This window comes from Electrona antarctica (genome assembly GCF_951216825.1).
Source record: "Electrona antarctica genome assembly, chromosome: 24".
Taxonomy (NCBI): Eukaryota; Metazoa; Chordata; class Actinopteri; order Myctophiformes; family Myctophidae; genus Electrona; species Electrona antarctica.
The window spans coordinates 2310516-2329832 of record NC_136803.1 but is presented as its reverse complement, the minus strand read 5'-3'; the positions used below and the strand labels follow the sequence as shown (position 1 = coordinate 2329832).

Sequence of the window (19317 nt, the reverse complement as noted above, 5' to 3'; positions counted from 1 at the left end):
GAGTCCACTTAGTACTACGACACTATGGCATACTATGAGTCCACTTAGTACTAGTGGTTCTGAAATGTTTCATTTTCAGGGAAGAGACGTCCCTCCTAACTCTGAGAGCTTGTACTCTCCTCCCAGAGTTACAGACCAGCTGTTACAAATAGCAGATCTACAAGCTCACAACGCGTTGTGGGCTTGTAGATCGGTCATTCAGGGATAGCTCTTTGTGTGTTTTCTCGTGGGCTATTGTCCACTCATCTTGTACGTCCGTGGCAAAGATTACATTTGGGCAGAAGTCAGCATTGTGATGTTGACCTACTGACTGACCACTGACTTTATATCTGTTTTTAACCCATTCAGGACGGGAACTCCTTTTGATGTTTTAAGCGTTATGTTATACTTTAGCTGTTGAAAAATAGCAGATCTACAAGCTCGTAGCACGGCACTCGGTGCATCCTGACAGTTTTCTGAAAAAGCTATGTTTCTATGTCAGTGGTTCTTCGATTTTTTTAAAAATAGCAGATCTACAAGCTCATAGCGCGCCACTCGGTGGCGCGCTATGAGCTTGTAGATCTGCTATTTTTCAATAGCTAAAGCATAACATAATGCTAACACCAAAAGGGGTTCCCGCCCAAAATGGGTTAATACTACTACGACACGAAATATCGTGAAACTACCGTATGGCGCAAATCTTTGAATATATGTTCTTTCAGAGAGCGAAGGTTTTTAATTCAAATCTTTGTTTCTGGGGGAGGGTCCCTGGAACAACATATTTTCATATGAGGGTTCACGGCCAAATACAGATCATTCCGGGGTTCCTTGACATGGAAAAGGTTGAGCACCAACTGACATAGAAACGTTTTTCTGAAAACTGTTTGGATTTAGAAGCCTTTTTTTTATCAGCCTCAGGTTTAAATGGGTAAAATGTTATACTTCAGCTATTGAAAAATAGCAGATCTATTCTACACGTATCCCATCCAGACACAGTTTCCCATCACCGGGACGTACACTGGCATGAGGTCACACAGTGTATCTTCCTGGAGACTCATGGGAAGCCTATAAGCAAGCGTTCTCATTGGTCAAAAACAAGAGATTCCAAGGCTGCAGTCACACATAAGAGTCTTCTCTGTGTCTCGTGTCTCCTCTGTGTTCGCAGACAGCTCCGATTCATTTTTTTCAACCGGAGTCTCTTTGGTTTGACTACGAGACAACCTTGTTTGATGGGGGGGGGGGGGGGGGGGGGGGGGGGGGGGGAGGACACAGACATCAAACAAGGTTGTCTCGTCAAACCAACAGACTCCCATTGAAAGTGAATGGGAGACACAGAGAAGACACGTGTCTCTTAAAGGGGAAAACCACCCATTTTCAACATTTTACTATGTCATTAATATACCTTAGAGCTGTTGTGTGGAAATAATACAAAAGTCCCCCCATTTTGTGTTTCCTAGAACTGTAATTATGAAAAAAAGCATTAACATGGTGAAACACATCTTGATGACATCATCAAGATGTATTTCACCATGTTAATGATTTTTATTATTTTCACACAACAGCTCTAATGTATATTAATGACATAGTAAAATGTTGAAAATGAGTGGAATGCCCCTTTAAGTGTGAGCGCAGCCCAAGAGTTGAAGCACCAGTCACTACTTTCTTTCTTTCAATACTTTTATTGGTATTTTCACAAAATTATAAACATGCATTACATTACAAAGACACGTACGTACAAAAAGGAAAAGAAAAATCACGCATATATATATATACTCCAATCATACAGTTTAACTTATTCTCATACAGTTTTTCACTCCCATACATATTACTCTTTTCCATTCTTCTTTAAAAAACCTTGCAATAGGTGACAAAGTCAGCAAGAGTGCCTCTTAATACGTATGATAACCTCTCCATAATTGGCAGTATCGACATGAGTATTTCATACCATAATGTTATGTCAGGGGGATCCTCATCTAACCATTTTTGTAAGATTGTAACCATGCATGCGGCATATATAGGGCTATTCGTAAAATGTCACTACTACTAATGCGCCTGCTCTCTCTCTGGGCCCTGTGTAAGCTCATGACCCAGTGACTGGTACAGTTACACACAGAGTCTCTCTCTCTCTCTCTCTCTCTCTCTCTCTCTCTCTCTCTCTCTCTCTCTCTCTCTACTCGCTCGTCATCCGCCTCTCGCTCCGCTCCCCCTCCCTCTCTCTCCATTCTTAACCCACATTCAGCCGTGTAGCGGGCCGGTTCCTCTGCGTCAACGAGGCCCATGCAGCGATGGATGGAAGGAGCTGGCAGACGGTCGCACCCTCGCCTCGCTCTGCGGACGAGGACAATGACATTGTTACTGTCTGTCCACCACACAGTTCTCTGTGGTCATCATGGCCTGATAGAATGAATGAATCTCCAGAGTGGTTGTTGTTGTGACTCATCGTCTGTCCGTCCGGCCAGGCCAGGCCAGGCCGGCACCGCGCCCCAAAACATCACAGAAACCACAACGATGATCCAGTTGCGTGTCAAAGAAAAGGGCTCATGTTTGATTTAACAGGGAGGGTCACACAACGGTGAACTCAGAGCCAGGCGAGAGACAGAATTATTCTAGATATATATATGGTAGTTAGTTACTAGGTACTGTACATGACGGTGTGTGTGTGTGTGTGTGTGTGTGTGTGTGTGTGTGTGTGTGTGTGTGTGTGTGTGTGTGTGTGTGTGTGTGTGTGTGTGTGTGTGTGTGTGTGTGTGTGTGTGTGTGTGTGTGTGTGTGTGTGTGTGTGTGTGTGTGTGTGTGTGTGTGTGTGTGTGTACGCACGTGCACGTGTGCCTGGATGAATCGGAGAGAGTCCGATCGAGGCTAGTTATGACATGACTTAAGTTGATCTGGCCCAGAATAAGCTATATTATTTCAACTGTGATCTGGCCTAGTCCTGAACGTAAAGATCATCCCCATATGTGCTGTGATCTGGCCTAGTCCTGAACGTAAAGATCATCCCCATATGGGCTGTGATCTGGCCTAGTCTTGAACGTAAAGATCATCCCCATATGGGCTGTGATTTTGACTAGTCCTGAACGTAAAGATCATCCCCATATGGGCTGTGATCTGGCCTAGTCCTGAACGTAAAGATCATCCCCATATGGGCTGTGATCTGGCCTAGTCCTGAACGTAAAGATCATCCCCATATGGGCTGTGATCTGGCCTAGTCTTGAACGTAAAGATCATCCCCATATGGGCTGTGATTTTGACTAGTCCTGAACGTAAAGATCATCCCCATATGGGCTGTGATCTGGCCTAGTCCTGGACGTAAAGATCATCCCCATATGGGCTGTGATCTGGCCTAGTCCTGGACGTAAAGATCATCCCCATATGGGCTGTGATCTGGCCTAGTCCTGAACGTCGTCATGACGTCATTTGGCCTGCTAGGTAATAATAATAACAACGATCCGATTTCATGTCAAACGGCTCAAGTTTAATTCAACTATTTTTATAGTGAAAGTCAAAGGTGTTGAGATTGAGCCCAGATGTGGAGTCATGCCATAGAATGCACATCTGGCAGGTTGCTGGACACTTCCAACATCTCTTACTGTACGTTGTACAGTATACTGCAGGGTTCCCCAATAGGCGGCCCGCGGGCCATTTGCGGCCCGCGGAGCGCCCCCTTGCGGCCCGCAAGGGGGGGGGGGGGGGTCCCAGATATAAATGGCATTAAATGGGGGTCAGTAGCCTATGCATGTCAAACTGGGCATCCTTTTCAAATGGGGTCCTGCCCTGAAAATGAATTTTCAGGGCAAGACCTCGACCTCACGCGTGCGGACTCGTCCCCCAGCCTGGTACCCTAGTCAAAATATGGCCCTCGAGGAAAATTAATTGGGGAACCCTGGTATACTGTATTATATTACATTACAGTACTCACTGCTGTCGGGCGGAAACCTTTATTATTATTTTAAAAATCCCACCCGTGTGAACTGAGTGGTGCAAGGTCTTATATAGCCTGATCAGCTGTGGTCTGACGTAATGTCAGTGACCATAGTAACCATGCTCATTGTTTTGGGCCCCACGTACAGGTATACACAAACACGGATACAAACAAAGCTGGTTGTTGGAGTGGTTTGCACCACTCAAAAAACTATTTAAATCTTTGAAAAATAAATAACCGATCTACAAGCTCACAACGCCTCGCAGTACGTGTTGTAGATGGAGCTTGTAGATCGGCTACCGGTATTGTTTTTCACTACTTCTGTGCAACAGTACTTGTATGAAGTAGGGCATTAATTTGTAAAAAATCACACCCGTGTGAACTGGGTGACCATAGCAACCATGCTCATTTTTTGCGAACAGACAGACACACTAACAAAGCCAGTTGTAGGAGTGGTTTACACCACTCAAAAACTAAAAGTTGCCTCATGGAGAAGAGATGTGGTTTCCAGTATATTTCCCAGTGGTGTAAATATAAGCTTACAACACGTCACTTTGTGACGTGTTGTAAGCTTGTAAACCAGTAAGACGCCTGAGGGCCTGTTGAGAACTCTAGTTTATTTTTTTATTTTTTTTTGAGTGGTGCAAACCACTCCAACAACTGGCTTTGTACCCGTGTACCCGTGTGTGTTTGTGCCGAAGAAAATTAGCATGGTTACTATGGTCACTGGCATTACGTCAGACCACAGCTGATCAGGCTATATAAGACCTTGCACCACTCAGTTCACACGGGTGTGATTTATTTTATATATTATTTTTATCCCACGATTTTGCAACCCAGTTTTTTCATCCAGTGCCAATTATCTAATGTAATCCTGGGCACTACACTTCCTCTGCCAACCTGGGGGGGGGCAGCGGACTGACCTCATGCCTCCTTCTATGCATGAGGAGTCCAAGCTGCTTCTTTTCACCTGACAGGGGGGAGTTTTCCCCGCCAGACGTAGCGCGGGGAAAGCCTCCATCAGGCGCCCCGGCTGGCCAGGGGGAGGCAGTTTAGAGACCAGGATTACTGCATGTTTTTGTGAGGGTACCTACCCTAGGGGACACGGGGAGAACATGTGAGGGTACCTACCCTAGGGGACACGGGGAGAACATGTGAGGGTACCTACCCTAGGGGACACGGGGAGAACATGTGAGGGTACCTACCCTAGGGGACACGGGGAGAACATGTGAGGGTACCTACCCTCTCTAGTTTCCACCGGCTGCCTTGTGCGGCTGCACTAATAACTTGAGTTTGAATGGACAGGTATATCAGTCAAAAGGGAGATATCGAAGAGGAAGGATGGATGGGGAAGGATCAACATATGGAATGTATGGATGTCACGATGACCTCATGGGGGCTTGCCTGGTGTGACACACTGACAGGAAATGCAAGATTCCATAGTAAATGCGACCTGTGGTTGCAATCAACTATTTCTATTATTATTATTATTTTTATTTTTTGAGAAGAAAATAAATAATAAATGTGTCAGTGATTTCTTTGTATACGGTATGTAAATATTTGTCATATCTGCCCTGTGCAATTTGTGATTACAAAGCCTTAAAGGCAAATAAACAAAAAAAAAAGACAATTAAAAAAAACATAATTAAATCGTTAAGCGCAATTTTTTGTGTGACAATATTGCTGGTCAACTTCAATGTGTAATTAATGGTGACAGGGCCTGTAGTCTGTAATGTATCCTCATCCTCTCTGTGCTCCTCTCTGTAGTCTCCAGGTGAAGCCTAAGGTCATCAGGCCTGTAGTCTGTAATGTATCCTCATCCTCTCTGTGCTCCTCTCTATGGTCTCCAGGTGAAGCCTAAGGTCATCAGGCCTGTAGTCTGTAATGTATCCTCATCCTCTCTGTGCTCCTCTCTGTAGTCTCCAGGTGAAGCCTAAGGTCATCAGGCCTGTAGTCTGTAATGTATCCTCATCCTCTCTGTGCTCCTCTCTCTGGTCTCCAGGTGAAGCCTAAGGTCATCAGGCCTGTAGTCTGTAATGTATCCTCATCCTCTCTGTGCTCCTCTATGTGGTCTCCAGGTGAAGCCTAAGGTCATCAGGCCTGTAGTCTGTAATGTATCCTCATCCTCTCTGTGCTCCTCTCTGTGTTCTCCAGGTGAAGCCTAAGGTCATCAGGCCTGTAGTCTGTAATGTATCCTCATCCTCTCTGTGCTCCTCTCTCTGGTCTCCAGGTGAAGCCTAAGGTCATCGAGCCTCTGGACTATGAGAGCGTCCTTCTGCAGAAGAAGACCCAGATCCTCAGCGACGTCCAGAGAGACATGCTGCAGTTCCCCCTGGATGACTTCCAGGTACGTATTTTTATTTATTCTTTTATTTTTTTAACCCTTATTTAAAGGTATATTCAGTGATTTTACTGAATTCAAATATCACTTATTTTTTCTGGATAATCCTCCCTACTATAGAGTGTGCTGACTATATAAGGAGTTCCTCCCTGTCCCCAGTGAGCCCCTGGGGTCAAAAAACCCTAGTTTCAGTTTTGGTGGCGGGTGGCAAAGCCTTCATCCAATCAGGATGAGAGGGGCCTTCCTCCAATCATGATCGACTGGGGGCGGGCCTTGGTGCACATGCTGTTGGCCTGTTGCACTTCCCCCCACTGTAGAGCGTGCATGTGCACATTTTGTTACCGGGGCGGACTGGGTGGTTTTCCAAATCACCCAAATCACTGAATGTCCCTTTAACCAGTAAAAACCACATTGAGACTGAAGTCTCTTTTACACAGTGTGAACTGGCCAAGAGAAGAGGCGACATCCGTGACCCAGCTCTGCCAGTAACAATACATACAAGACAATAACAGGACAAACATACAATGCTCATATATACAGAACCCACTACCGAAGAAGATCAAAGGGAGAACAGGAACGTTTAGTAACGCGACCAATAAAGACTAATAAATACAAACTAAGCAACAAAATTTGCTAGTAAGCTAAAAAGCAAGAAAACATTTGCTATACGTCAAAGCAGGAGCAGTGTATGGGAAGTGATGGCAATCCTTTTAAAGCTCACTAGGGGAATCACAGCAGCCAGTCTGAGTCTGGTCTGTAGGTCATTCCAAGACCACTTTTTTTCATATAGATTGTGCATTACACTCACCCATGAAAGGGTTAAGTTGCCCAGGCCACTCGAGCAGCCAAAAGTCCGACTCCCGCTCTTTGGCAAGAAGTAGAAGGACTGCGGCGAAACTTAACCGAGTGTGAAGTAGGTCTCGCTGCTGAACGGAGTGCGAGCTGTTGTGCCAAGTCATTAACCTCCACTGGACAAACAGGTCGGAGCCTCGTCAGCATAACCCATTTAGACCTGGGAACGATTCTAATGTCTTCTAAATCCTAACAGTTTTCTGAAAAACCCATGTTTCTATGTCAGTCGTTCTCAAACATTTTCATGTCAAGGACCCCCAAGATTATATGCAATTGGCCGCCGACCCCCCATCTGAAAATATGTTGTTCCATTGACACCCCAGAAGCAAAGATTTGAGTTAAAATCGTTAAGAATATTCAAAGATTTTTCAAAAATAGCAGACCTACAAGCTCGTAGCGCGGCACTCGGTGCCGCACTATGAGCTTGTAGATCTGCTATTTTTAAATAGCTAAATTATAACATAATGCTTTAAAACACCAAAAGGGGTTCCCGCCCAAAATTGGTTAAAACACTTCACTGCCACAGCCTCCAGTCCACAACGCATATATCTAAATGACGGAGCGGTTGCGCAAAGACCCGCCCGGCAGCACCGTTTAATGCAATTTATTTGTGCCAGTTATAAGTATTTTTTGTTGAATTATGCAAGGGGTCCCCCCCCTGTTCACTTGACTTCCCCGGCGTCGTGTAGCCGTTGGCGCGCATCCCTTCTTTCAAACATTTAACACGCTCGATGGGAAGTTTGTTTGTGTTCAAAAGCAACTCCGAGGCCGGTTGGCGTCGTAGTGTGTCAACATTACATCACTGCATGTTCCCCCTCTCCGACCGACGCTGAGAGCAATCTCTAGCGGTCGCTCCACTCCCTCCCAGGCTCCTCCCACTGGGGGGGAGGGGGGGGGGACAGGAGGGTTAGGACCCGAGTGCAGACAGCAAGGCAGAGGCAGAACATCTCAAATGCAACAGTTTTAATTAAAGGACCACTTCACCACTTTTCATCCTATCTTCATATACTAGGTCCTCACTAATAATCATGAAAGAATGGCGCAATTTCTTTCTACTTGGTCTGTGTCTCATATGTAGGAGGGCTGTGGGCAGTTCAGAAACCGTCTTCCAGTGACATCGATGGGGAATACAAGCTAATAGAAACTGCAGGCTTTCTAGTCCTGAAAAGTTGCAATGCGAAAATGGAAGCCATCGTTCTCACGATAATGAAAATCTAAATAAAAAAAAAATCTACCTAATGATGATGTCACTGGAAGACGGTTTCTAAACTGCCCACAGCCCTCCTATGAGACACAGACTGAGTAGAAAAAAAATCGTGCCATTTTTTCATGATTATTAGTGAGGACCAATAGAGCTCCGAAGTCTGACGTCACTTTCAGTAGAGGGTGTCAATCTCCAGGTTCATGTATTTGTTTTTTGCATTGAGATCCCCAAACGGCGATTTTAGGTCGCTTCATATAAGAACTGTGTTTGAAAAATAAACCGACCACCTCGGCGTTTCTGTCAGGGGAGTGGCTGTGCGTCGTTAATGATGTCCATTCATATTTGATACAGCCAGTTTCTAGAGAAAATGGAATTAATGTGACCGCAAAAGCCTTGAAACTACATATGAATCGGTTTATTTTTCAAACACAGTTCTTATATGAGGCGATCTAAAATCCCCCTATGGAGAGTACAATGCTTATAAAACATACATGAACCATGGCGCTCACTGCCCTCTACTGGTAGTAGAGGGCAGTGACGTCAGGACTTCGGTGCTCTATTATATGAAGATATGGTTGAAAAGTGGTGAAGTGGTCCTTTAACAAAGACTCAAGGAACAGAACACACCGAGACTTACAATAATAATCTGACAAGGAACTGAAAGACATTTACAGTATATAAAGGCAGGGGAAAACAGGACACAGGTGAACACAACTGACAATCAACACTAGGATAGGCTAACAGGCAAACAGGACACAGGTGACTAGGGTTACACTAATACAGGGAGGTGAGACAAGGCAGGTGACAGCAAAACAAGGCAGACAGGAAACACTAGGAACACTACTACAAAATAAAAGCACACATGGGTAAAGAGCAAAACTCAAACTGGAACTAAGACAAGGAAAACACAATACTTCAACATCACAGGAACACAACAGAAAGGTAAAACAATAACTAAAACCGGGTACACAAGAAAACATAAAACATGTCACGGACCGTGACAGGTTGGGGATGTGATGGGAGGGGAACACCATACAGCAGTCTGAGTCCGCCTCTACTCCCATCCAGACTGGATTTCACAACCACCTCTGAGTGGTTTTCATTAGGAGGTCGTCTGCAGCGCAAAGCCATTAGTAACTGTCCTGCGTGTGTTTGTGTTTGTGTGTGTGTGTGTGTGTGTGTGTGTGTGTGTGTGTGTGTGTGTGTGTGTGTGTGTGTGTGTGTGTGTGTGTGTGTGTGTGTGTGTGTGTGTGTGTGTGTGTGTGTGTGTGTGTGTGTGTGTGTGTGTGTGTGTGTGCGTAAGGTCAGCCATCGTCTGTCCGCCTGTCTAAACCCTCCATGTGTTTCACATCACCGGGCTCACAGGGAGCGGAGGGGGACAGCCAGACAAACACACACACACATGCGCACGCACGCACGCACGCACGCACGCACGCACGCACGCACACACAGGGCAGGCATAGGAGGGAGTCGGAGCACTTTGAGTTGAGGAGTTGGTGAGTTTCCATGAGTGTAGGTTGGTTCACACGCTCTGTAATGTTACTGAACGCTCCACTGGACTGAATAGTGTTCATTTTCTTTTCTTAAGCATATTAAATAATACAATATCCCTTCGTTTAAATCGCGTAAACCCTATATACTTCAGTTCATCTGGGTCCTTGTGGTTCCCCTCCGTTTTTCCCTCAACACCAAATCTCCCTTGCGACGCATCGCAACAACGGGGAGCTTGTAGATCGGATATTTCCGTATTTCTTGCAGAAAGGTTGGACTATTATGTCCAGAATGAGGACACCAGAGTGCTGAAGGTTTTCTCTGTATGTGATGTCCTCTGGCTACACCCTATCCCTCTCTCGTGCTTACACACTGGTAATGCTATTTTGATCATATAGACTTTGAAAGCCAGTGAAGCGCGGCGCAAGTTTCAAAACCCTCTTTCAAAGGCATTACGAACGAGAAGACAAAATGATAATGGCTTGGATATACAGTAGGATATACAGTAGGAAATACATGACAAGACTGGGTCAGTTTGACAGTGAGTGTTAACCCCCGCCCGCCGTCTCTGTGGAGTGACTGGAAACCCCCCAGCGCAGTTAACCCATTCTGGCCTGACGTCGAAATAAAAAAAAAAGTCTTCTAAAATCCTGTAAATCCTGTAAATTCTGTATCAGTGGTGCTCAATATTTCATGTCAAGGACCCCAAAAATGATATGTAATTGGCCGCCGACACCCCCCAGAAGCAAACATTTGAGTTTATTTGAGTTTGAAAAATAGCAGATCTACAACCTCGTAGACTACAAAAGGTCTAAATCATGACAGTTTTCTGAAAAACCTGTTTCTATGTCAGTGGTGCTCAAACTGTTCCAGGGACCCCCCCCCCCCCCCCCCAGACGTAAAAATATATGAGTTAAAAATGTTTGATTTAACAGATATGCACCAAATGTCACGATTTTTCAAAAATACCAGATCTGCTATTTTTCAACAGCTAAAGTATAGAACATGATGCTTCAAACACCAGAAGGGGTTCCCGTCCTGAGCGGGTTAACTGGGACACTGACTGGTTCGAGTCTCCATGCAAGACGCTGAACATGGAGGGTCCTGAGGCCCTGAGGCTCCTCTGGGCTCCTCTGGGTTAGAGTGTCTCCTCCCTGAACATGGAGGGTCCTGAGGCCCTGAGGCTCCTCTGGGCTCCTCTGGGTCAGATCGTCTCCTCTCTCTGTGGATCTGTCCATCACACTTTAGATTACAACATGTCAAGGTTGGCATTAATACGATTGTCGGCCTATATATAGAGAGATCGGCGATAGCAGTATAGTAGCATTGCATAGCAAGAGACTATTTGTGACCAGATTTGACTGAAAGCCTGTCATCGTGCGACCTCCAGCTTTTCACCAGAGGAGAACAACTGAATTTATTGATTTATTTTATCCAAAATGAGTTAATAAAACAGGCAGACTCTTCACATACTACTAGAGCATGTCTGAAATAAGCATTTTCATTGATATCAAACGAGAGAAAAATATTCTGATTTCTAAAAAAAATTGGCCTCTCCTTCTGCACCATACTCTTTTGCGCATGCGCGTTGTCGTTCACTTGCCTGTTTTATCGTTCACGAAGAAAGGCTCGGTGCTCGTCATCTAAGGAGCTCTCCGTGGTTTTGACCAGATGGATATACTAAGCTCTTCATTTCTGACTTCAACATGCCTCTCGTTCAAAATATGAAGCGAGCAATCATCAGCGACTTATATCGTAATCTTACCGAGGCAAGCAAGCAAAAATATATGTCTCCCGGTTTTTGTCCAGAATGGAAGGGGGGGGGTGCTTTCAGAGTAAAAGCGGACATTTCTTCCCAGCACCCTGAGCTTCTATTTTGAAAGGAATCCCGGCGCTGATTGTGTTAACCACTTCAGCCTGACGTCGAAATAAAAAAAATGTCTTCTAAATCCTGACAGTTTTCTGAACAACCCATGTTTCTATATCAGTGGTGCTCAATATTTAATATTTCATGTCAAGAACCCCACAAATTATGTCATTGGCCGCCGACACCCATCTGAAAATATGTTGTTCCAGGGACCCCCCCAGAAGCAAAGATTTGAGTTAAAAAGGTTCGTTCTGAAAACATATATTATTCCAAATATGCGCCACATTTTCACGATTTTTCAAAAATAGCAGACCTACAAGCTCATAGCGCGCCACTCGGTGGCGCGCTACGAGCTTGTAGATCTGCTATTTTTCAATAGCTAAATTATAACATAATGTTTAAAACACCAAAAGGGGTTCCCGCCCCAAAATGGGTTAAGTAGTTGATCTAAACCCCCCAATCCAACCCATTGATGCTGAGTGACAAGCAGGGAGAGACACTGGGTCCCATTTTTACAGTATTTGGTATGACCCGGCCGGGGAATCGAACCCCTGTCCTCGCCAGTTTCAGGGCGGACACTCTAACCACAAAGCCACCACTGAGCTGTGGGGCTGTGGGCCCCCGCATGCACCATGCGAGTGATTTCCAAAGTGATTGTTTCTAAACACCACCAGCAGCAGCAGGTATGGATGTGTGGATCTGTCACAGTGCAGTCTGTGTCTCATCATGCCTGTATGTCTCTCCTCTTCCCCAGATCTCCACCTTGCGGCGTCAGGGCCGGACGCTGTTCTCCACCGTTCCAGAGACTGCAGAGAAGGAGGCGCAGTGTCTGTTTGTCCAAGAGGTAAAGTCCCCCACACACAGAGCGCGAATTCGGATTTCTAAGCTGGCGTTTCTCCATCGATTTTCCGAAAAACGCGGCCGGTGTGCAACCACCTGTACCGTTACAACTAACGGTACAGGTCCAAGAGGTCCCGTTACAACTAAATGGGGGGGCATTCATTGGGCATTTGCCCTGCTGTACGTCAAGTGGCCAGTCCAGGCCTGGTGTATAGCTGAGCCATAGAGGAAGAAAGAGTTAGGACACAGAGCGCTCGAGCGCTGTTCATGCAGTGAGTGACAAGCTGGAGTTTGAAATACATTGTTTTCAACGAGGGTGGCGGCAAATATCAGCAATTTTAGCCGGGGGGCTCATGGCTGACATTTTTGGGTGGTACAGTATATTTGATTTGATTTATTTATTAGATCCCCATTAGCTTACATACATTCACATACAACATTCATCCAACACAACACAAAACAACTCATGATCCGTCTACTACATTTGATAGCTATACCTCCACAGTACAATCAAATCTTCAACATTGATAATAAAGTAAATATACATTACATAATGGTGTCGGAGCGGAGTGGGGCTGGTGGGGCTCACGGCTGACGACGTTGGGTGGTATATTATATAATGGTCTCCTCCTGGGGGTCTATAGTCAGGGTGTAGTCTTGACGTTGTTGGGTGGTATGTTAAGGTCTCACGGGGGTCTGTACTCAGGGCGTAGTCTTGATTAGAACTGTTAGGGGATATTCCTTCCACACAGAAATGACATCATAATAACATGCATCTGGAACAGCTGGAGGTACTCGCAGATGGGTTTTTTTTTCTTTGTTTTTTCTTTCTACTTCTCTCTCTCTCGCTCTCTCTCTCTCTCTCTCTCTCTCTCTACCTCTCTATCTCTCTCTCTCTCTCTCTCTCTCTCTCTCTCTATCTCTCTCTCTCTCTCTCTCTCTCTCTCTCTCTCTCTCTCTCTCTACCTCTCTCTCTCTCTCTCTCTACCTCTCTACCTCTCTCTCTCTCTCTCTCTCTCTATCTCTCTCTCTCTCTCTCCGTAATTTATTTTACTTCATATCCCCCCCCCCCCCCCCCCCTCCCCTCCCCCCCCACGTCATTTTTCTTTTCTTTTCTTTTCAGGCGTTGAAACCTGAAACAGGTTTCTCCCCAAAGTTCAGATAGGCAGCTCTATAGCTAGCTGGGCACTGCACAGAAAGCATGGAATACGGATGTGTATATTACAGGAAACTCCCGTTAAACTTTCCAACAAACTCCCGTAAACTCCCGAATTGCACCATCACACCTGTATATTACCGTATATTACTGTATATGCCTCCAAAACTTGAGGTTTACAGGCAAATCTAGTGTCCATAATTGCCTGTTATTTTCACACAGTGGTAATTCACTTTGTTTGTCTGCTACTTTTTGTCAAATGTTGATTGAATTGTTTATATCACAGTATGTAGAATGGCGTCTACATTTCAAACGGAAGCACAAATCAATACAAAAAACTGTCACTTTGTGGACGAAACTATGCCGATCGAAGCACTAAGACTTTACATCAGGGTCCTCCATTTTCAATTAATCAGCACATTTTAGAGACATACAAATATACACTATACACTACTAAACAAACAACAAATCATCATATAAAGAAAGTAAAAAAGGGAAACGCAGTATGGGGAAAGAGGGATGGAGGGAGGGGGTTTGAACCAGAAGAGCGAGAGCATTGTGAGCTTGTAGATCGGCTATTTTCAAATGGCCAAAATGAAGTTATGCATGAACGCCTGAGTGGCAAAAACTACTTTCTGGCCTTGACAGCTCATACATCCAAACATAAACGTCCTATCTGATTGCATTAAATTACTTTAAACAACATTAAATGAACTGTGTCACTCACTTTGCCACTCGATTTGCCACTCAATCTGCCATTCACTTTATGCATGCGCATACCCTCTATTGGCTAAAGTATATGTTTGTAATAATAATCAAAGTAACAATAGGAATTAGGAACTAAAGATTTCAAATAAATGTAGTGGAGTAAAAGTACAATATTTGCCTCTGCAATGTAGTGGATTAGAAGTGAAAGTATTGTAAATTGTAAATACTCAAGTTAAGTACAAATACCTCAAAATTGTACTTAAGTGAGGGCACGGTGACATAGCCTGGCTAATAAGCCAGACTCAAATCACACTGTCGTGTGGTATTTGTGTCTGGAGATGCTGTGTATGGATCTTGTTTCCCGGGGGGCGGGTTCAAACATTTTCTCTTTGACGCAATTGGTCAGAGCTACTGTCAGTCAAAGGTCTCAAGCATTGAACGTCACTGTACCAAAGCCCGCCCATATTGCATACCGTGTCCCGATTGGCCACACCAGTTCTCTGGTGAACTGCTCGGAATAACGTGTTCCTTCCACGGACTACGTTCAACCAGGGAAACTCTCCCCCCAGTCAGGTGAAAAGAAGCAGCTTGGACTCCTCATGCATAGAAGGAAGCATGAGGTCAGTCCGCGCTGTCCCCCCCAGGTTGGCAGAGGAAGTGTAGCGCCCAGGATTACATTAGATAAAAAACAATGGGTTGAAAATCGTGAGATAAAACATTAAAAAAGCTAGTACTGTACTTAAGTACAGTATTTAAGTACTGTACTTAAAATATAAAAGTACTTGGTTCTACTTTGCAGCAGTGCTAACCGGAGGGGACTCCATTTTCCCAGCAACGGATAATATAATTTGGCTTCTGAAAGTCTGCGTAGGATCTTTACAGCCTGCGGTTCTGCATTATCCTTCCTGCAGTACCTGTTTGATGGAACACAGGATACCATTTAGACGGCCTTTTATCCCATTTTGGCCTGACGTCGAAATTTAAAAAAAATGTCTTCTAAATCATGACAGTTTTCTGAAAAACCTCATGTTTCTGTATCAGTGGTGCTCAATATTTCATGTCAAGAACCCCAAAAATGATCCGTATTTGGCCGCCGACCCCCATCTGAAAATATGTTGTTCCAGGGACCTCCCCCAGAAGCAAAGTTAAAAACATTCGCTCTGAAAGAATATATATATTCAAAGATTTGCGACACATTTTCTCGATTTAAAAAAAATAGCAGACCTACAAGCTCATAGTGTGGCACTCGGTGCCGCGCTATGAGCTTGTAGATCTGCTATTTTTCAATAGCTAAATTATAACATAATGCTAGAAACACCAGAAGGGGTTCCCGCCCAAAAATGGGTTAAACATAGCTGCTGCAGAGAGAGACTCCTTGGGCTTAAAAGTCTTTGTCTTGTTAATTAAATTGGGTATAATAAATACTAATAATAATGCAATTTAGCTGTCTTATCGTTCAAGTTTCTGCTCGATCTCTGCCTGCCTTTTAGGGGAAACAAAGATCCATGCGAGTTCACTCCTTCTCATAGCTCATAGCGCGCCACCGAGTGGCGCGCTATGAGCTTATAGGTCTGCTATTTTTGAAAAATCGTGAAAATATTTATTTCAGAAAACTGGAGGATTTAGAAGATTTTCTTTTAATTTTGAGGTCAGGCCTAAATGGGTTAAAATTAAACCCTGCCTTTTCATTTCTTCTGAGGGAATACAGATTTATCTTTATATTGCCAAAGGAAGTCTAATAAACCTCAGCCCGCATGCCCTGCGTCCGTCTGGGGGCCGTATCTTTATTAATGACCTCTCCAAATTTGTTCACGCTAAAATGACCCTCACTCACCACCTCCTCAATTTTCACTTTCTCTCTCTCTCTCTCTCTCTCTCTCTGTCTCTCTCTCTCTCTCTCTCTGTCTCTCTCGCTCTCTCTCTCTCTCTCTCTCTCCCCCTGCAGTGCATCAAGACGTACAACTCCGACTGGCACCTTGTCAACTACAAGTATGAGGAATATTCCGGAGATTTCCGCCAGCTCCCTAAGTGAGTCCCTCCCTGCGTGTGTGTGTGTGTGTGTGTGTGTGTGTGTGTGTGTGTGTGTGTGTGTGTGTGTGTGTGTGTGTGTGTGTGTGTGTGTGTGCATGTGTGTGTGTGTGTGTGTGTGCATGACCATGTATATATGTGGCCATGTACGCGGGTCCATTTCAGCTGTAGTTAACAGGTGTGTTGAGGTGTCGACAGCGCTGCTGACAGGCCCGTTGAAGGGGCTCGTCTGAAGACCCAGACCTAGGCGAGGTGGGGAGGAGGGTGTTTGGGGGGGAGCAGAGTAATCTAGTAAGAGAGTGGCGACACTAGCGTTGACTGCCATTGTAACAATGGAATGTGGAGGTGCTCATTCTATCTCAATGGGATAGTTCCAGCCATAGGAGCAATGTGTGGAACTATAGCCCATATACTGTAGGCGCCCGCTTTGCGGCGAGATCAAAGCGTGTCGCTACTCTCCTACTCTACACTCTGGGGGGGGGGGGGGGGAGCCACTCTCTTTTAGGTCCTCACAATTTCTCACCACCACCACCGACACTATGTTTAGTTTAAGACTGTGCATATGACTCTAAAAATCACACAGTCATAATACTGTCAGTGTTGTGTAAAAAAGAAAAGTGTAAAAAAAAAAAAGAAATAAGTCTCATCTTTTACGTTCTCTAATAACAACCTAAATGAAAACGTGAACCGTGGTTGAAAACAACCATTATGCAGTTGTAACTAACACACACAGCCCACAACAACAGCACTGCAACAGGCCCTGCAGCACCTGTTCTCTATCACCATCTCCTAAAATGGACATTAATGTACATTTGTGAGCAGATTTGACTGAGGGACTGCCATCATGCAGCCTCCAGCTTTTCACCAGAGGAGAAAAACTGAATTTATTTCTTTTTGAGATGAGTTAATAGCACAGGCAGACTCTTCACATACTAGAGTCTACTAGAGCATGTGTCAGAGCTGAAATCGACATGTAAATATGAAATAAATGCTTAAACATGTAGCTATAGGTGTAATGTTAGAGACCACAGAAGTGAACCTTTCAAGCCTGTTTTCTCAACTCGCTGTTTCTCTGCAAGACATTACTCTATAAGCCATATCCCGAAAACTGGTGGGTCAAACTGAACAACCAATATGTCAATTTGAAGCTATGATTCCCTGCTTTCATATGACATGAAAAAACGAAAATTCAAAAAAATCCAATGGCAGTCCCTCAGTCAAATGTGGTCACATTTGTACCTCTAAAAATGACTTGGTTTCTTTCCAAGTCACTCTGTTAATACAGTGCAAAAGGATCAAAACCAAGTCACTCTGTTAATGCAGTGAAAAGGATCAAAACCAAGTCACTCTGTTAATGCAGTGAAAAGGATCAAAACCAAGTCACTCTGTTAATGCAGTGAAAAGGATCAAAACCAAGTCACTCTGTTAATGCAGTGAAAAGGATCAAAACCAAGTCACTCTGTTAATGCAGTGCAAAAGGATCAAAACCAAGTCACTCTGTTAATGCAGTGCAAAAGGATCAAAACCAAGTCACTCTGTTAATGCAGTGAAAAGGATCAAAACCAAGTCACTCTGTTAATGCAGTGAAAAGGATGAAAACCAAGTCACTCTGTTAATGCAGTGCAAAAGGATCAAAACCAAGTCACTCTGTTAATGCAGTGCAAAAGGATCAAAACCAAGTCACTCTGTTAATGCAGTGCAAAAGGATGAAAACCAAGTCACTCTGTTAATGCAGTGCAAAAGGATCAAAACCAAGTCACTCTGTTAATGCAGTGCAAAAGGATCAAAACCAAGTCACTCTGTTAATGCAGTGCAAAAGGATCAAAACCAAGTCACTCTGTTAATGCAGTGAAAAGGATGAAAACCAAGTCACTCTGTTAATGCAGTGAAAAGGATCAAAACCAAGTCACTCTGTTAATGCAGTGAAAAGGATCAAAACCAAGTCACTCTGTTAATGCAGTGCAAAAGGATCAAAACCAAGTCACTCTGTTAATGCAGTGCAAAAGGATCAAAACCAAGTCACTCTGTTAATGCAGTGCAAAAGGATCAAAACCAAGTCACTCTGTTAATGCAGTGAAAAGGATGAAAACCAAGTCACTCTGTTAATGCAGTGAAAAGGATCAAAACCAAGTCACTCTGTTAATGCAGTGAAAATGATCAAAACCAAGTCACTCTGTTAATGCAGTGAAAAGGATCAAAACCAAGTCACTCTATTAATGCAGTGAAAAGGATCAAAACCAAGTCACTCTGTTAATGCAGTGCAAAAGGATCAAAACCAAGTCACTCTGTTAATGCAGTGCAAAAGGATGAAAACCAGTCACTCTGTTAATGCAGTGAAAAGGATCAAAACCAAGTCACTCTGTTAATGCAGTGAAAAGGATCAAAACCAAGTCACTCTATTAATGCAGTGAAAAGGATCAAAACCAAGTCACTCTGTTAATGCAGTGCAAAAGGATCAAAACCAAGTCACTCTGTTAATGCAGTGAAAAGGATCAAAACCAAGTCACTCTATTAATGCAGTGAAAAGGATCAAAACCAAGTCACTCTGTTAATGCAGTGCAAAAGGATCAAAACCAAGTCACTCTGTTAATGCAGTGCAAAAGGATGAAAACCAAGTCACTCTGTTAATGCAGTGAAAAGGATGAAAACCAAGTCACTCTGTTAATGCAGTGAAAAGGATCAAAACCAAGTCACTCTGTTAATGCAGTGAAAAGGATGAAAACCAAGTCACTCTGTTAATGCAGTGAAAAGGATCAAAACCAAGTCACTCTGTTAATGCAGTGCAAAAGGATGAAAACCAAGTCACTCTGTTAATGCAGTGCAAAAGGATCAAAACCAAGTCACTCTGTTAATGCAGTGAAAAGGATCAAAACCAGTCACTCTGTTAATGCAGTGAAAAGGATCAAAACCAGTCACTCTGTTAATGCAGTGA

At 44.1% G+C, this 19317-nt stretch overlaps 1 protein-coding gene across 1 annotated transcript in view; it reads left to right on the top strand.

Moving 5' to 3' along the window:
• Window positions 1–19317, top strand: part of LOC306916877 (dedicator of cytokinesis protein 9-like) — a gene marked incomplete at both ends in the record, with an annotated part of 149899 nt that overhangs the window by 12198 nt on the left and 118384 nt on the right. Inside the window, 3 exons of the mRNA XM_079494962.1 lie at window positions 6129–6245; window positions 12408–12497; window positions 16303–16385. Coding sequence (XP_079351088.1) covers window positions 6129–6245; window positions 12408–12497; window positions 16303–16385 — 290 coding nt within the window. The remainder of the gene's footprint in view (window positions 1–6128; window positions 6246–12407; window positions 12498–16302; window positions 16386–19317) is intronic.